Source organism: Saccopteryx bilineata, chromosome 2, assembly GCF_036850765.1.
Source record: "Saccopteryx bilineata isolate mSacBil1 chromosome 2, mSacBil1_pri_phased_curated, whole genome shotgun sequence".
Lineage (NCBI taxonomy): Eukaryota > Metazoa > Chordata > Mammalia > Chiroptera > Emballonuridae > Saccopteryx > Saccopteryx bilineata.
In genome coordinates, this window is record NC_089491.1 from 57,851,677 (window position 1) to 57,870,079 (window position 18,403).

General features: G+C 38.9%; 1 protein-coding gene and 1 non-coding gene across 3 annotated transcripts in view; both read right to left on the reverse strand.

The window, feature by feature from the left end:
• Positions 1-863: 863 nt before the first annotated feature.
• TRNAP-GGG (transfer RNA proline (anticodon GGG)) lies at positions 864-939 on the reverse strand. The gene has a single exon. It is a non-coding gene; the product is annotated as a tRNA-Pro (tRNA).
• A 9,925-nt stretch (positions 940-10,864) lies between these two features.
• SMC5 (structural maintenance of chromosomes 5) overlaps positions 10,865-18,403 on the reverse strand; it is a 101,204-nt gene continuing 93,665 nt past the window's right edge. For both annotated transcript variants that reach the window (XM_066257112.1, XM_066257111.1), the window contains 5 exons: positions 17,928-18,032; positions 17,584-17,703; positions 12,663-12,842; positions 12,482-12,577; positions 10,865-11,370 (listed from right to left, as the gene is read on the reverse strand). In XM_066257112.1, coding sequence (XP_066113209.1) covers positions 11,227-11,370; positions 12,482-12,577; positions 12,663-12,842; positions 17,584-17,703; positions 17,928-18,032 — 645 coding nt within the window. In that variant the 3' untranslated portion in view covers positions 10,865-11,226. The remainder of the gene's footprint in view (positions 11,371-12,481; positions 12,578-12,662; positions 12,843-17,583; positions 17,704-17,927; positions 18,033-18,403) is intronic.

Genomic DNA, 18,403 nt, shown 5'->3' on the forward strand with positions numbered 1-18,403 from the left:
AATACAATAATAAATAATAATATGTCCTGTCCTGTGGTGGTGCAGTGGACCTGGAACACTGAGGTTGCTGATTTGAAACCCTGGGCTTGCCTGGTCAAGGCACATATGGGACGTTGATGCTTCCTGCTCCTCCCCCCTTTTTTCTCTCTCTCCTCTCAAAAAAATGAATAAATAATAATACATGAATAACTTTCATGTACTCACAACAGTGAACCTACCTTTGCCCATCCCTGTGTGGCCTACAAAGCAACTCAAAAAAGTCCCTAGTAAAAAATAATGAACACAGACATGAAGAGATAATTTTAAAAAAATACAAATGACTGAGATACATAAATATAGGCTCAACCTTACTAATGTGAGGAAAGGTCAAATCAAAGCAAAGCTAAAATACCTTTTCTTCCTGTCAGTGTTATGAAAAAACAGATCTGTGACATTAAATATATGGTGGCATCTTAGTTATGATGGGGCTGCACTACTGTCATTTGACCTAACAAACACGCTCATTTCTCTTCTAGTCCATACTCCGTGCCTGAATGTTGTTTTGCATTTATGCTATAAATTTCTTTTTTTTTTTTCTGTATTTTTCTGAAGCTGGAAACGGGGAGGCAGTCAGACAGACTCCCATATGCGCCCGACCGGGATCCACCCGGCACGCCCACCAGGGGGCGATGCTCTGCCCATCCGGGGCATCGCTCTGTCGCAACCAGAGCCACTCTAGCGCCTGGGGCAGAGGCCAAGGAGCCATCCCCAGCGCCCGGGCCATCTTTTGCTCCAATGAAGCTTTGGCTGCAGGAGCGGAAGAAAGAGACAGAGAGGAAGGAGAGGGGGGAGGGGTGGAGAAGCAGATGGGCGCCTCTCCTGTGTGCCCTGGCCGGGAATCGAACCCAGGACTTCCGCACCCCAGGCCGATGCTCTACCACTGAGCCAACTGGCCAGGGCTATGCTATAAATTTCAATGGTAAATTTCACATGGCTAGTGAATGAATTATGGTTCATGTTTTCCTGTGTACTCGAGGCAAGACTTGTATTTGTCTTCATTATCAGTGAAACACAATAGCAATTTTTGACAGTCATTGGAAGTCACTGAAGGCTGTGCTTCCAGAATCATAACATAACCGCATTAAATAAACAGTACTGTCCTGGCTGGTTAGCTCAGTTGGTTAGAGCGTCATCCCGAAACAAGAAGCTTGCGAGTTTGATCCCTGGTCAGGGCACACACAGGAAGCAACCAATGAATGCACAACTGAGTTGAACAAATGAATGCTTCTCTCTCTCCAAAATCAATCAGTAATAAATAAATAAATAAATAGTACTAGGGGGACTACATAGGCAAGATAACCTATATTATTTCAAAATAAATTCTCAAGAACTATGGTATTTGGAGTTAAAACTGTTGCTTTTTCCTCTGGGTGGGATATGCCATTAGCCAGGAAGGGTGCTTTTGACAATAATGAAGAGGTTGTTTCTAGACCTGAACAGAAAAATACGGTGCACTTATAACAGTAAAATATTTAAGCACTACTTTCAACTCATTATGCTAAATCTCTAATAAATCACTATATTTTACATGGGCCAATAAATTCTGTAATACATTTTAAAAGTAAATGGTTTACTTTGGAAGACTTAGGAAGAATTACACCAAAGTTTTACAGTGATCATGTCTGAGTATTGGCTTCACAATAGACTTTCTTCCGTGGTTTTTATGTCCTATAGTGTGGTCATGTTAAATTAGGAAACAATACCTTGCCTATGGTCACATAGCTAGCTAAGTAGTAGAAACAAATTCTCTTTGATTCTAAATCCCATAAAAAAAAATAAAAGGTACATAAATAAATAAATATGGAAAGACATATGGTGAAACATAAAACTTCCTCCCACCCTTTTCTTCAATTATCTAGTTCCTTTCCGGAGCCAAACACTGTTAAGTATCTCCCTATCCTTCAAGAGACAGAGAATATAGATGTGTTTGTCTGTGTTTTCTTTTTTTAAAAAAATTAATTGGGCTATTGGTTAATGACATATTATAAATTTCAGGTGTGTGTACATCATCATAGTATGACATTTGTATACACAATTGTGTGCTTGCCACCTTAAGTCTAGTTTCCTTCTGATACCATGTATTTGACCCTTTACCCTGTTTGTCCTTCCCCACCCAAATTATTTTGGGGATGCCAAAACCCAAGATATTTAAAAATTTTAAACACAAATGGCAAACACACACACACACACACACACACACACACACTCTCAACCTCTTTAGTGCAGTGCCTGAGCTACCAATGAGATAGGTCCTGTAGGGTTTGTTTTGTTTAGAGAGAGAGCGAGAGAGAGTGAGAGAGAGAGACGTCAAGCCAGTGACCTTGGGCTTCAAGACGGCGACCTCAGGGTTTCAAACCAGTACTCTGTGCTCCAGACCGACACCACCCACTGCGCCACTGCCTCCACGGGCTAGGTTTGTACTTGTTGATTTTGTATGTAAGTTAGAACAGGTACATTTATCTATTAAACGCAACTTAGATGTTTGTCTTCACAGTGTTTTTAATTTTTCTGTGCATATAATATTTTCAAATACAACCTTAAACTATCTTGGATGATGCAGAAGATGATTGGAGAGGAGGGGACTTGTTGGAGAGGAGGGGACTGGTGTTAGAGTCGGGGTTTGACTCTACTGCTGGAGTCAGTTTCTTTTCTTTTTTTTACAGAGACAGAGTAAGAGAGAGGGATAGACAGGGATGGAGAGAGATGAGAAGCATCAATCATCAGTTTTTCGTTGGACACCTTAGTTGTTCATTGATTGCTTTCTCATATGTGCCTTGACTGCGGGCCTTCAGCAGACTGAGTAACCCCTTGCTCGAGCCAGCGACCTTGGGTCCAAGGTGGTGAGCTTTTGCTCAAACCAGTTGAGCCTGTGCTCAAGCTGGTGACCTACCTCGGGGTCTTGAACCTGGGTCCTTCCACATCTCAGTCCAACGCTCTATCCACTGTGCCACCACCCAGTCAGGCTGGAGTCAGTTTCTTGAAGTAAAAATCGAGGGAGGTTGTACAGTGCTTTTCTTTTTCTCTTCATAAGTGGCCCTGTAGCATCTCAGGCCTTCATTAACTATAAGGTAAACTTTGGTGAACTTCTCGGTATCAGCATCTTGCTCCTCTAACTTTGCCATTCCCGCTTCATTGAGATGAAAAACGTCAGTTAACTCTTGTAGAAATTTTTTTTGGTTCTGGTTTCTAGGTCTCTTTTATTCCTTACATGATACCATCTGCCATTCTAGTTCCATAAGGTCTTCATTGGTTAGTTCTATGCCATGGGAGTCAAGTAAGACTATGATATCACTTGCACTGACGTCCAACTGCAGGGGATTACCAAGAGCCCTTGTAGCGCTCCATTCCTAAGTGTGAGTTGTAGGTAAGTCGAATGTTTGTAACTTGAGGACTTACTGTACATCTTGATTGTTTGGATACAGCTATGTTGGCAAGAGCTGAAACTTAGTTGATAGCAGCCTGGAGATCTGATCACATCAATACATAAAAAAACCTCTTTTTAACAACTGTATATTCTATTAAATGGATGTTTGCATCATAATTTACTAACAGTTCTCAATCTATTGCTATTTCAAACAATACTGAATTTAGTATTCTCACACATATGCTCAGAAATATGTATGAGAGAACATGGTAGGGTAACTTCCTGTAAGTGAATTTGCTAGGTCACAGCAGGTACTCATTTAAAATACAGAGGCTGCCCCTATTTAACTGTCACCAACCAGAGCACATCTACTTGAGTTCTGCCATTCTGTATTCTCTTTTCAGTCTAGGTCACTTACTACCTGCTCCTGAGTCCCACTTTTAAGATTTACTTGGTTTGTGACTTGAGACATGTGCTTTCAATCTCTCTGAACCTTCTTCTTCTTTCCTCTTCTTCCTCTTCTTCTTCTTCTTCTTCCTTCTTCTTCCTTCTTCTTCTTCTTCCTTCTTCTTCTTCTTTCTTCTTTCTTCTTCTTCTTCTTCTTTTGTAATTTTCTGAAGTTGGAAACGGGGAGGCAGTCAGACAGACTCCCGCATGCGCCTGACCGGGATCCACCCAGCACGCGATGCTCTGCCCATCTGGGGCATCACTCTGTTGCAACCAGAGCCATTCTAGTGCCTGAGGCAGAGGCCACAGAGCCATCCTCAGCACCCGGGCCAACTTTGTTCCAATGGAGCCTTGGCTGTGGCAGGGGAGGAGAGACAGAGAGGAAGGAGAGGGGGAGGGGGAGGGGTGGAGAAGCAGACGGGCACCTCTCCTGTGTGCCCCGGCCGGGAATCGAACCTGGGACTCCTGCATGCCAGGCCGACGCTCTACCACTGAGCCAACTGGCCAGGGCTTGAACCTTCTTCTTTAAGATAATACTCATTTTCTCTAGTTTTCGTCAAAATTAAGGGAGATATGGGAAAGACCAAACATTACACAAACGGTAGGCAGATTAATATTTTTATATATTCTACATATAAATAGCTCTTGTACTTTCCCTCCACTTTAACTTCTCTTCACACAGCAACTGTTCAGGCTTTAATATACACGTGCTTTATCTTTTTCACATACCTCCCCTAAAAGGAAATTCTGTACCTTTTATTTTTACAGATTTTTGTTTTAGAGGAGAGCAAGCGAGCGAGCGAGAAGGGGGAGGAGGAGCAAGAAGCATCAACTCCCATATGTGCCTTGACCAGATAAGCCCAGGGTTTTGAACTGGCAACCTCAGCGTTCCAGGTCGATGCTTTATCTACTGCGCCACTACAGGTCAGGCACCTTATTTTCCATTATCTAGCCCCACCCTACTTTTCCTAAGTGATTTTTCACTACTGCCTTTGGCCACTGTTATAATTCCTTTTAAATATTCTCACTAAGTTGGTTGTGTGCTAGGTCAGCTGCCCTAAAAAGTTTATACCTGTGTTCTAAATGGAAAACCCACACTACAGAGGTAGTTTTCACAGTACATCTAGTATCTATAGATTAATAACAGCCAGACACTTGTTTAATTAGCATAGTGAATGTCAGAGTGGGTTTAGAAATTTTTTAATTTATTGATTTTAGAGAAAAAAAAGGGGGATGGTGGAATGGAAAGCATCAACTAGTAGTAGTTGCTTCCCACATGTGCATTGACTGGGCAAGCCCAGGGTTTCGAACTGGTAATGTAGGCATGCCTGTATCCATTACATCACCACAGGTCAGGCCAGAATGGGTTTTTATTAGATTGATGGTACATAATTAGCTTGAAAAAATTTGAAATGGGTTCTGAGAAATTAAAGGCATTCAAAATATGTATTAATAGATTGGCTAAAATGTTCGCACACTCCATTTCATAAATTGAGTATAAAAATTCAGCAAACAATATATAGAATTTGCCTTTAGAGGTGGTTCCAACCAAAGCTTGAACCCCCAACAGTTCTATAACCAGACATTGGGTCTAAGGATTTCTGGTTGTTTTATGCTCATTTAAAGGAATATTATCACATCTGACATCTTTCATGCAAAGTGTGATCAAATTACCCCAAATGGTAAAGTAGAACTTCACAATTTGCTTACAAGTTATACGAAGTTTTGTGCTCGCTTGCAGTGAGTGCTTAACAGAAATGTCTATGGGTGGCAGAATCTGACCTAAGACTTACTTTCATTGTATTCTGTTAACATGATTGTGGGGGAATAGCCAACTCTCATGCATATTAAACAATTATTTTTTTTCTACCAACAAAATCCATGAGTTGTACATGACAAACTGTCTTGGATCACCTAGGAACAGCTGGACATCCAGTTTTAATGACTGAACACCTTTCCACTTCCTATCAAACACCCTGTGCCAGTTTGCCTGCACATTCTTTACCCCCATTCTAAAAGGCCCACTGTGAATACCCAAATTCTAGATCTTCAAGAAGTCTTCCCAGACCTCAGGTAGATCCCATCCCCTATCATTTGAATAGTATTCACTCTGCATACCATTTACTGCACTTTAAAGTTGTCTTTGTGGTTCTTTATAGCACTTGGTAGTGCTCAAACTACGCAGTAGTATTTTCCTGACAGTACACGTAAATTAGGATTGAATAGGCAAATAATGGAATAAATATGCTCAAATCGCTCACTGTTAGGAGAAAGGACACTCGTTAATGCTATAATTACTGAGTGCTTACTATATACTAATAATTTTTCTATGCTCTGGGGAGGTAGTGATCAAAATGAGTCTCTGCCTTTTAAGAATTCATTCTGGTGGAAAAGACAACTAAATATAAAATTAGTGATAAATGCTTTGAAGAAAAAAAGTGTTATGAGAATAGCAGTGGCTCAAAGTTACTATTTTAGAAGATGGTAGAGAATATGTAGGAATACTGAAGGCTATGATAACTGGGTAATGGTAAACCTACCAAGTCTTTTCTCTGAGAGCACTGCCAATAGGCTAATTGGTTATCTGTTTGGGTCTGTGGCAGACTCCTACTCATCCCAATATTCACCCTCCCCTTCTCGAGTAACAGTGGCTGAAGTCTAACTAGGTACATAGATATAAAGCTGAGATGACATATTCAAGCCTCTCTTACAGGCCATGGGACTAAGTTCAGGATAAGAGCAAAAGCAATTTGTGCCTCTTGAAAATCATGCTCTTAAAATGAGCGGTCATGTCTTCTTCCCTTGTGCTATTCTCCCTTCTGTTTGGAATCAGATGTGTTGGCACGAGCTGAAGCAGGCAGCTTGTAATACAAGGAACCCACTGGTTGAGGAAGGCAGTGACACAATGGGAGCTGGCGTGCCAGCCCCCGACCGCTGATGCTGTTAACAAAGGCATAAACGTCGATCTTGTATAAGCCACATTTGGGTTTTTGTTACAGCAGAAATAGCTTGTACCCTAATTCAGAGGCATACTGGAGAAGCAGTATTTTACCCACAAGGAAGTTAATTACCTAAGTAGAAATTACGTAAGTTATCACTTCAACAAAAGGCATGATATCTTGATAAGAAGGCAGCATGGTATTCTAGAAAAATCACACCTGAATTTTCAGCCCCACCGCTGCCATTTACCAGTAGTAAAAGCTTGAAAGTCATAGCACTAGGTTCCCATTTTTCCACCTACAGACAGGGCTGTTGTGTATATGAAAACACTCTGAAAGTATAATACAGCTTATAAAAAATTATAGCATTTAGTTTATAAAATAATTTATTTAGGCTTATCAGTGCTTGCCTTACCATCCAAATGATTCCTTTTCATGATTTATGATCGTGAAAAAGATCTAAGCCATTTGATAACTTCCAAAGATCAGTATCTAATACATGAAGGTAAAGAATTCAACATGTCACAAAGATCACTGGGACCAAGTTAAGATTTTAAATAATATGAAAATAATTTTAAATTCATCTTAACATTCAACAGTCAGTTTATCCCAGATCTTTCTTTGCACTGGGGTGATCTGTTCCAACTCACTCTGAGGGTCTGCCAAGGAATGACTCCCTCCCCCCATCTTTTCAGTCTCAAACACACGGACCTGCAGGCCAGGAATATGTAAGCACGCTCCATGGGAGGCAAGATCAGAGTTTACTAACTAAAGGGCAGTCTGAAAGATAAGGTAATATTTGTGGAAGGAGAACAGCTCTCACATGTTTCTAACTGGCATAAAAACAGTCCACCCATATTACAGCCTCTCAGATGAAGGCAGGGACCACAGAGCCTATTTTGGGGTAGCTCATCTGGCTAACATATATTCAAATTTCATGAAGGTAACAAGATGTATGAAAATAATTCTATCTATACTACCCAAGGCTCATTCAAAGTCTGTAAGTGTCTATGTCCTTTGAACAATGAACACTATCAATAAAATAGAAAAATAATATCTCCAAATGAACGTAAGAATTTTTAGCCTTTGACGTATAAAACGTATAGTACATTTTATTTTTCAAGATTTAAAATATCAGATCTTGCCCTGGCCGGTTGGCTCAGCGGTGGAGCGTCAGCCTGGCGAGCGGGGGACCCGGGTTCGTTCCCGGCCAGGGCACATAGGAGAAGCGCCCATTTGCTTCTCCACCCCCCCCCCCCCCTTCCTGTCTCTCTCTTCCCCTCCGGCAGCCGAGACTCCATTGGAGCAAAGATGGCCCGGGCGCTGGGAATGGCTCCTTGGCCTCTGCCCCGGGCGCTGGGGTGGCTCTGGTCGCGGCGGAGCCACGCCCCGGAGGGGCAGAGCATCGCCCCCTGGTGGGCAGAGCATCGCCCCTGGTGGGCGTGCCTGGTGGATCCCGGTCGGGTGCATGCGGGAGTCTGTCTGGCTGTCTCTCCCCATTTCCAGCTTCAGGAAAAAAAAAAAAAAGATCTCAATAAAACTGAAAAAAAAGTAGAAGTATTTATTAACTGTGTACTATGATGTTAGGTACCTGAACAGGTTCCTGATCTCACTGGATCCTCTCAACAACTCTACATTAGGCATCCTTTTCATTTCACTAATGAAACACTCAATGAAGTAACTTGTCTGTAAGCAAGTGATAAAGTGGGCCCGAGTCAAAAATATGTTTTAAAGAATTACTTTAGATAGTAGGTTAATGTAAGCAGTAAGACAAACTATTGGAAAAATTTGTTTTTTTATTTTAAAGCAAATCTAAGGTTTCAACCTAAAAATATTTATAGTTGCCTTACAACTTGGCTTCCTTAGATGGCAAACCTTTTTCATGTGTTCACTGCTTCTATTAGACTGTAACTTCCTTGCAGGCAGACGAGGGACTACATTTTCTATTCCCCTGAACACAGATGGACTGCCAGATGCTGTTCTGGGAAGGTAGGTACTCAACAGAGTTGTTTTTCAGTAAATTTGAAAACCAAAATGACTCTTAAAAAAGTTCAAAATATAAAAACAATTCTCATTAAAAATAACATACACCAAAAATATATGAAAATATGCATTACCAACAAAGTAGTATTTCCCACAGCATTTTTTTCACTTACACACACACACACACAATAGAAGAAAAAAATTGTATTTCCCAAATACTAAAAATTCATACTCCAAATAAAATAAGCACATGTTCAAAAAACAAGTAAAAAGCAGCAAGAAACCCTCCCTCTTATTTCGAATACTAAACACCTTTCAACAGTCTCTCCTTAGGCAAATCAATGGAAATTTTGTCATTAAAAATACTTGCTTGTCACCTTAAGGTTTTAAATATTTTATTCATCAAGTCAGACAATTACTTAGTTTTTACAATTTGAATGAAATTAAAAAGCAACTTTTGCAGAAAATATATAGTTTTAAGTGGCTGAGAGTATAATGTGCTAGACTTATTAATATGTTAAGATGATATATAATTTTATCCTTCACAGCTCAAAATTCAATGCAAAACCAAATACTAACCTTGTCCAGTAAAGAAATACAAATGCTAACAAAGTATGGAATAATTGTTGACACAGTGGTTAATTTTATTTCATTTTATATGTATTTTATTTTCAAACATATCTAATCTTCAAGCTTCTTTTCACTTTGATATTCATTTTGCAGAAGATGACTGGCGCTAAATCAGACAACAAGCTACACCAACCACATACTAGTGAAGAGATTCTGGTGGAGAACAAAGTATTAAACAACAAACATTTTTGGTAACATCAATTTACCAAGTTTTTCAGTTTTCATGTCTTGTTCATACTAGTAAAAGTGTATTTAAAAATATTGTCATAGTACATGCATTAAACTTAGTTTAAGAGGAGAAGGATGTTTTAGAATTTTTATAAATTATGCTTGTAAAGAGAAAATGTCCTAGTGAGAGACAAACTATGATTCATTATTTTTTAACATAATAAGAGTATAAATTTCAGTGGCTCTTTGAGAATATTCAAAACCCAAACTGAATGCAAGTTTTCAATTGTTCATTTTACCAAGTCAAAAAAATACTTTTTCATTACTGGTGCAAATCCAATCCACTGTTCAAAGACATGTCCTTGGACTAGTCCATTATCTTACAAGTTTATTTTTAAAAAGAATAACATTTGTTTGGCACTGTTAATTGATATAACTCAGAGATAAATGAATGGCTTTCTCATCTCATTCTTTCATGCTGAAAAAAACCCAATTTAAACTAAATTTTTTAAGACAATGGGGTAGGAGCAACACTATAAGGAAGGACCTATAAGCTTAAGTTCTAGAAACATTATGGTTTAAAACAAATGAATGCTTTCCCTCACTCTTTACGTAACACTGAGAAATTTCAAATATAAACTGTAGAAACCAGTATATGAAATTTTAATAAAAAATCTTACTAAAAATAATTATAAAAATGCCTTTAGAAATTTAAGATGTAAAATACAACTGACTTAAAAAAAAACACAAAACTACACACTTTACAGAATAATTACATAAAAACCCTTCTCACTTGATTTTATTTTCTACTTTTTGGTTGCATTTTGCATCATCTAGTGGCCACTATGTAGCATTTCAAAGAAGTCCCACTACCATTTTTGAACCCTAGTACATTTTTTTTTAACTTTTTAAAAGGATTTTATTTATTCATTTTAGAGAGGAGCAGGGAGGAGCAGGAAGCATCAACTCCCATATGTGCCTTGACCAGGCAAGCACGGAGTTTTGAACCGGTGACCTCAGCGTTCCAGGTCAACGCTTTATCCACTGCGCCACCACAGGTCAGGCCTTTTTTATTTTACTTTTTGAGACACCAATGCAATTACAGTATCAAATTTCTTAAAACTTTTTTTAAAGACCCATAAAATTCCATTTTCTAGTGGTAATAAGGTAATCTTTTTAAATAAGGAATGAATAGATCTGTCAAATTATTACCATACATAACATTAGATGTTTCTGTATCAATTTTTAAAAATTAAATATAACCCTGGGAGAAAACTATGACTTGAGCTCTAGATTCATCTTTAGACTTTAGAGAAAAGTTAGCCTGCAATTAAAGCTCATGGTCACCATGTCACCTAAACTTCTTGTGACTGATAACCCCTTCCCACTGTACCTTTGATTCTAAGTAGTATTTTAAACATGGGAACCCAATGACTTGTGGTTAGAGTGCTAAGGACTTGAGTCAGTAAAGCCCGGAAGAAACTTCATTTCCATAGAAAGAAGTTATTATGGTCACTATTTATCAACCTATTTGTATTTAACAGCAAGTTTGCAGAAATAACTGATCTTTTAGTCTTAATGAATCTCCTTTTATTAAATTGAGCCATACTTATAAATAGAATTTAACAAAAATTCCAAAGTTCTCTGCTTTCACTTTTATTGAGAAGGCTGTGTGAATGTGATGCGGCGCCGCCGTCTTAGGAAAGCCTTTAAGTTCCATCGTTTTGGTTCCAGCATGTGAGGACCATTGTAGACAACCAATACTGTCATCTTTTCAGAGTAAGGGAGACTTTGTAAAAGCTGTAAGTGTTAAAACAGACTGTCATATAATGCTATATATATTAAGAAGCACCATTTCCCAACTTTACATATGTATAAATATATTGTTTGTAATATTAATAAAACTCTTATGAAGCTCTCAACTCAACATATAGCCTGCCCGACTCTAATCCTTACCTGAATTAGCACAGCTGAAGCCTTGGCTAAGAAATGATCAACACACTTAGGGAACCTGCTATATTCACATGACAAAAGGAATCAGACAATTTCTTTGGTAAGACCCTGAGAAATGTGTCCTCCAGAATTTTCCTAGAATAGGTACTTTCACTCATTTTCCCACAGATGATTCTCAAGCAACTTCTGTGGCCAGCCACTGTGAGAGGCACAGCCTGACAAGTGTCTAATGGGAGGGATGGTTTGTAGGCAAAGTGTTTGGTGAGCAGTAGCGTATGAACAGATCTGGCTATTCCACAGATGACTGGCTGGAACAAGACAGTGCACTATTCAATACACACCTGAATTTAGGATGGGCTCGCCAATGAAATTCTGTGAATACTTAGTAAAAACAAAAAACTGATTACATCAATAAATATATCTTTGAATGTATCAGTTTTATAATTTACCCACAGCATTAAGATGGAACAAAAGAAAACTTCCCAATGCAATGGTTCTAGCTTATAAAAAATTCTCTCTAAAGATACTTCTGTTTTTATAATAATCTGTGAATAGATGTTGGAATACTCCAGTTTTCCTCTGGATCAGGGCAGTGACAGTGGGCATGAAAGAGGGGCACAGTGTGCCAAAGACAGGCCGTCCTGGGAAATGAGAAAGGCCAGAGTTCTAAGGTTTGCATTCTCCTGTCATTTTAGTGCTAACAGAGGAACTTCTCTCGAGGAGGAGTAAGTACCAAAAGCAGGAAGAAATCTCAGTTCTAGAACGTAGTGCCACATCTACATTTCTTTCTCCGATAATGAGGTTTCTTATTAAGTGTGTCACTGGAACTTGTCCCTTTTAGTATAAATATTACTGTAATGTTTTTAGTTCCTTTTCTGGGAGTGCTACCACTCAAAATTCCATATTGGGCCCAAACCTGCTACATGATTAAGCCACTTTCAAGTTATTTATTACCTACCTTTGGTGTAATAAAAAAGTACTGAGAAGTGTTTTCTTTACAAGCAGTATTTACAACCATTTCAAACACTCTGCGTTCATTGGTTGGGTCCATCCCCTAAACAATGACAATAATAATTTACAATAAATCTATTATAAGATACAAGATATGGTAAAACTCAAAAAAAGAATAATCACTATACCTGGTTGATTTCATCAACTACTCGGAATGGGCATCTATTAAGCTCCTGAAGTGCCATCAAGTACAACATGGTAGAAACACTTCTTTCACCTCCACTCTGATGATTAGGAGTTAGTTCATGCAGTTGAGTACTACTGCGAAATTTGACTCTAATTCGAATTCCATATTTATCATAGTCTTCCTATAAGACATTTAAAAAGTTGATGAAAGATAAAGAGTTTTTCTCTGGTTATTTCAAACTACTACTTAAAAATAGACTGAATAAGTTGACCAGGCGGTGGCACAGTGGATAGAGCAGGCCACTGGGATGCTAAGGACCCAGGTTCAAAACCCCAAGGCCACCAGTTTGAGCAAGGGGTCATTGGCTTGGCTGAAGCCCCCTCCCCCATCAAGGCACATACGAGAAAGCAATCAATGAACTATGGTGCAACAAGAAAGACTTGATGTTTCTCATCTCTCTCCCTTCCTGTCTGTCTCTCATTTGCTGGCTTGCTCTCTCTCAGACTGAATAAATAAAGAACTAAAAATTTATGACAGTCTAAAGTAAACCAATAAAATAGTAAAGAACTAGTTGCTATTTGTAAGTTTTAGTGGGTCTCTAAGGAACTATTTCAGAATGAAAAATATTTAGATTAAGAGCAATTTTTTTCGTTTTATACTATTCCTTCTTAACTTTAGTAGGCTTTCCTAAGGGTTTTTAGAAATTACTAAGAGAAGAACCCTGTCATAGAAAGACACTACCTATTTCTAGCTCCAAAATGAGTAGGTTTAAATAAATAAATAAATAAACTGCTAGGTTTTAAAGATCTAGGTATAAATCATTAGAATACAATGGCATATACTGTGCTATTTTCTACTAGAGAGGCAGTGGTGTCTGTCACTACATAGGTCCAAAAGCTCTCCCGCTTCTATAGCTGGATAAGAACAAAGTAGGCAGAGACTATAAGCATACTTTAAAAATATATTTGTTAGGCCTGACCAGGCGGTGGCGCAATAGATAGAGCATCGGACTGGGATGCGGAGAACCCAGGTTCAAGACCCCGAGGTCGTCAGCTTGAGTGCGGGCTCATCTGGTTTGAGCAAAAGCTCACCAGCTTGGACCCAAGGTCACTGGCTCGAGCAAGGGGTTATTCAGTCTGCTGAAGGCCCGCGGTCAAGGCACATATGAGAAAGCAATCAATAAACAACTATGGTGTCGCAACAAAAAACTAATGATTGATGCTTCTCATCTATCTCTATTCCTGTCTGTCTGTCCCTATCTATCCCTCTCTCTGACTCTCTCTCTGTATATATATATAAAATATAAGCATACTTAGTGTTCTTTAAATTTTGCCCCAAATGAGGCTGCTCTAAAGCTTACTTACTACTCTCATTAGTCATTTCTAGATCAGTCAGGCTCAGATTTACTCGAAAAGTGAGATACATGATGTTATTATGAAAGGTTAACTAATGAATAGAACTGTAAGGTCTAAGACAGCACTGTCCAAGAAATATAATGCAAGCCACATATGCAATTTAAAATGTTCTGTTAGCCACATTAAAAAAGTTAAAAATATGTGAATTTCAATATTTTATTTAATCCAGTATAGCCAAAATATCATTAACATATAATCAATATAAAATATTTTAATACAATAGTTTACATTCTTTTTTCATACTAAGTCTTCGAAATTTGTGTATTGTACACTTAACAGCACATTTTACACCCTTTACGTGCTCAGTAGCCATATACAGTTACTGGCTACCACACTGGACAGCAGAAGTCTAAGATTAACAATAAAAACTTCTATAAAGATACAGATATCTTAATCATAAATATATATAAGAATCCTGACAGCTATCAAATTTTAGAAATGCCACCTTCAATCTTTTTGGAACAAATAAATGACAGTACATTTTAAGTTTTGCTTTGTAAAGTCTAATTTTTAAATTTATACATTGAATTGCATAACAAATTTATTAACTACACCATTTTTAACTAGGTCAACTTTGATTGCTAGAGTTTTGTTTTTGGCTCTACTATCTATTCTTTGTCCATTTTAGCTTTCTCCATCTCACTGAAGGCTTTGGCCAAAGAAGGCAGTGCGAGAACCATGACTGAGAGCCCAGAATAGAAACATTCCAAGGAGAGGCTGAGAAGAGACAAGAATGTCCATTTTCCTGGGCCCATAGTGAGGAAGGAAAACGGCATTGAAAAGGCTAAAAATTACTACTATTGTAACGAGTTACCATCTGAAACAGAGAAGAACTAAAGAACACATGATAAAGTTATAGCACCATGCAATAGAATTTAGGTTAAAGAATGGGAATTCTATGGCAGGTCAAGTTCCATAGGCTTCCATCAATTGCTTGATCATGATCCTGTAGTTACTCTGAGTTTGACAAAGCTCTCAGTAATCAAATTTTCATCCCAAAAACTATGCCACTTCCACTGAAGAGGCAGTATTAATTGCTTAGGCTCTGGAATGAGGTCTAGGATTTGATTTTTTGCTTTACCACTTGGTAGCTTCATGATCTTTAGTTTCAGTTTCTTTATTTGTAAAATTGGGTTGATAAAAGTACTTGCTTTATAGAATGGTTGTGAGGGTTAAACAAGGTAACAAACTTCAAAGTGGCTGACACAGTGCCTGGCGCACAGGAAGTACATGATAAATTACTGTTACTACAACATGTCCCTTAATGTGAACAAATCCAAAGGCTATGTAGATGACAGTTACTGTGGCAGGGTCTATGATCTTACTAGAACTTAAATGTGAAATGAAGTTTGCTATCCTTATGTTTCATACTAAATAGATGGAGTCATGGGGCAGAGTTCCTAAGGGAAAAAAAAGGCCCTACCTTGGCTTTATATTTAACAGACGTAAAAACTGCATATGAGCTAAAATGCAAAATGTTGAATTATGAAGGCAAAGCATTTTTATCTTCATTTCTTTTGTTCTTAAAAAAACAACATCTACAAAATTAGAACACTAATATTAGTCTCAACTGTGATCAATACTGAACCATTCTTGTTTCACCTATAACTTCACTTGTAATTTTCATTATTTTGAAGCAAATTCCAGTTTATCTCTTTATACTTTTAATGGTTATTTTATTTTACCCACCATTGCAATGCAGAAACATAGCTCAATAATTAGCAGCAAATATTCACATATTTTTATTGATCAAAACAACAGCATTGTTATTACATTTTATTTCAGTTATATTTGCCAATTTATGACTCTTCCAACATGGACAGTGGCAGATTTTATTTATTTATTTATTTTTTTATTACAATTTTTTTTTTTTTTTTGTATTTTTCTGAAGCTGGAAACGGGGAGAGACAGTCAGACAGACTCCCTCATGCGCCCGACCGGGATCCACCCGGCACGCCCACCAGGGGGCGATGCTATGCCCCTCTGGAGCGTCGCTCTGTCGCGACCAGAGCCACTCCAGCGCCTGGGGCAGAGGCCAAGGAGCCATCCCCAGCGCCCGGGCCATCCTTGCTCCAATGGAGCCTCGGCTACGGGAGGGGAAGAGAGAGACAGAGAGGAAGGAGAGGGGGAGGGGTGGAGAAGCAGATGGGCGCCTCTCCTGTGTGCCCTGGCCGGGAATCAAACCCGGGACTTCTGCACGCCAGGCTGACGCTCTACCACTGAGCCAACCGGCCAGGGCTGACAGTGGCAGATTTTAAAGCAATGCAGTACAGCCTGACCGGTGGTGGCGCAGTGGATAAAGCACTGACCAGGAACGCTAAGGTTGCTCGTTCAAAACCCCAAAATCACTAGCTCTAAGTGTGGGCTGGTGAGCCTGGGGTCGCTGGCTTGAGCAAGGGGACACTAACTTGGCCCCAGTCAAGGCACATACAAAAAGCTCAATGCACAACTAAAGTGAAAGCAACTATGAGTTAATGCTTCTCACCCTCCTCTCTCTCTCCTTTCTTGTCTCTTTCTCTCTCACACACACACTCACAAAAGCCCCTGGCCAGTTGGCTCAGTGGTAGAGTGTCGGGCCAGCATGTGGAAGTCCCTGGCCAGGGCATATAGGAAAATCAATCATTTGCTTCTCCACCCTCCCCCTTCTCTCTCTCTGTCTCTTCTCCTCCTGCAGCCATGGCTCAAATGGCTTGAACAAGTTGGCCCCAGGAAACTGAGGATAGCTCCGTGACCTTGTCTCAGGCACTAAAATAGCTTGGTTGCCAAGCAAGGGAGCAATGCCCTAGATGGGCAGAGCATTGCCCCATAGAGGGCTTGTCTGGTGGATCCCGGTCAAGGTGCTAGCAGGAGTCTGTCTCTCTGCCTTCTCGCCTCTCATGTTAAAAAAAAAAAAAAAAGCCTGATCAGGCGGTGGTGCAGTGGATAGTGTCGAACTGGGATGCAGAGGACCCAGGTTCAAGACCCTGAGGTTGCCAGCTTAAGCACAGGCTCACCTGGTTTGAGCAAAGCTCACCAGCTTGGACCCAAGGTCGCTGGCTCGAGCAAGGGGTTACTCAGTCTGCTGAAGGCCCGCGGTCAAGGCACATATGAGAAAGCAATCAATGAACAACTAAGATGTCGCAACGAAAAACTGATGATTGATGCTTCTCATCTCTCCATTCCTGTCTGTCTGTCCCTATCTATCCCTCTCTCTGACTCTCTGTCTCTGTAAAAAAAAAAAAAAAAAAGGTTAAAAAAATAAAGCAATGCAGTGCATCTGCTCATCACAGCTGAATAACTAACTACTGCTCAGTCTGGGTATAAAGAGTTAGTGAAGTATTAGTCACCAATCTCAAATGTCACACACACAAAGCGACCTTGATAAAATCCCAAAATCCCACTGGTGGTCTTTCCTTCCTTTAAACACATTTTTAATAAACAAAACTTTCATATATAACTCTAGGGTATATAAACAATGTACATATAATTAAAATTATTTGCCAGGAAACATTTCAAATGCAAGTTTACCTCATTTTCTGTATAGAGATCAACTTCACCAGCACACTGCATGGAACTAAAAAAATTGCTGAATTTTTCATTAATTTTTTCTACCAGCTCTTTTAAAGGATTAAGCCATCTCTCTTTTACCTACAAATAAAGGCAATATAAAAATACAATTTAAAATAAGTGTTATTACATTCTAATATACAACTTTACATAAAACAAATTTAATATCAGCATTAATCTAGTCATGACAACATATATTGTACTTTTTCTTAGAAGTATATCATTTCATTTTGTATTATTCTACATACCCATATGATTAATCCTAAGAACATGACAAAAAGAAAATACAAAGATTAAGTAATTACCTGTGAAATGCTTTCCCTATATTTATCCAGTTCAACTTTCTTTATCTTGAGCTCCTCAGTTAACTGCTCTATTTCTTCTTCTCTTTTTGTGTATTCCTCAACAACCTGGCATGGAAAAATTATTTCTTTATGATAAATCTACTAAAGGATAAAATTACAGAAATGTTCATCAATTAAAACATTAACTGAAAATGCAAAAATGCTGCATTGTTTGTTATGTTCTTATGTGGAAAATGCCATCTTTTATTTTTGAAAAAAGACACTGTAGTATTTCAGGTTAGCCCAACAATTCTTTTTATAAAGAAAAGGCACAGAACACAGTGTTCCTTAGGAAAAATCTATTTAAAATTCTAATAGATTCAGAAATCTGGCATTTAAAGCACATTGTTCCTGCTGTCTAGCTTATTATTACCAAGCACTCTAGTACAGAGTGGGAGGCAAGTACTGGAGGAAACTGTGTGAGTGTGCGCACACGT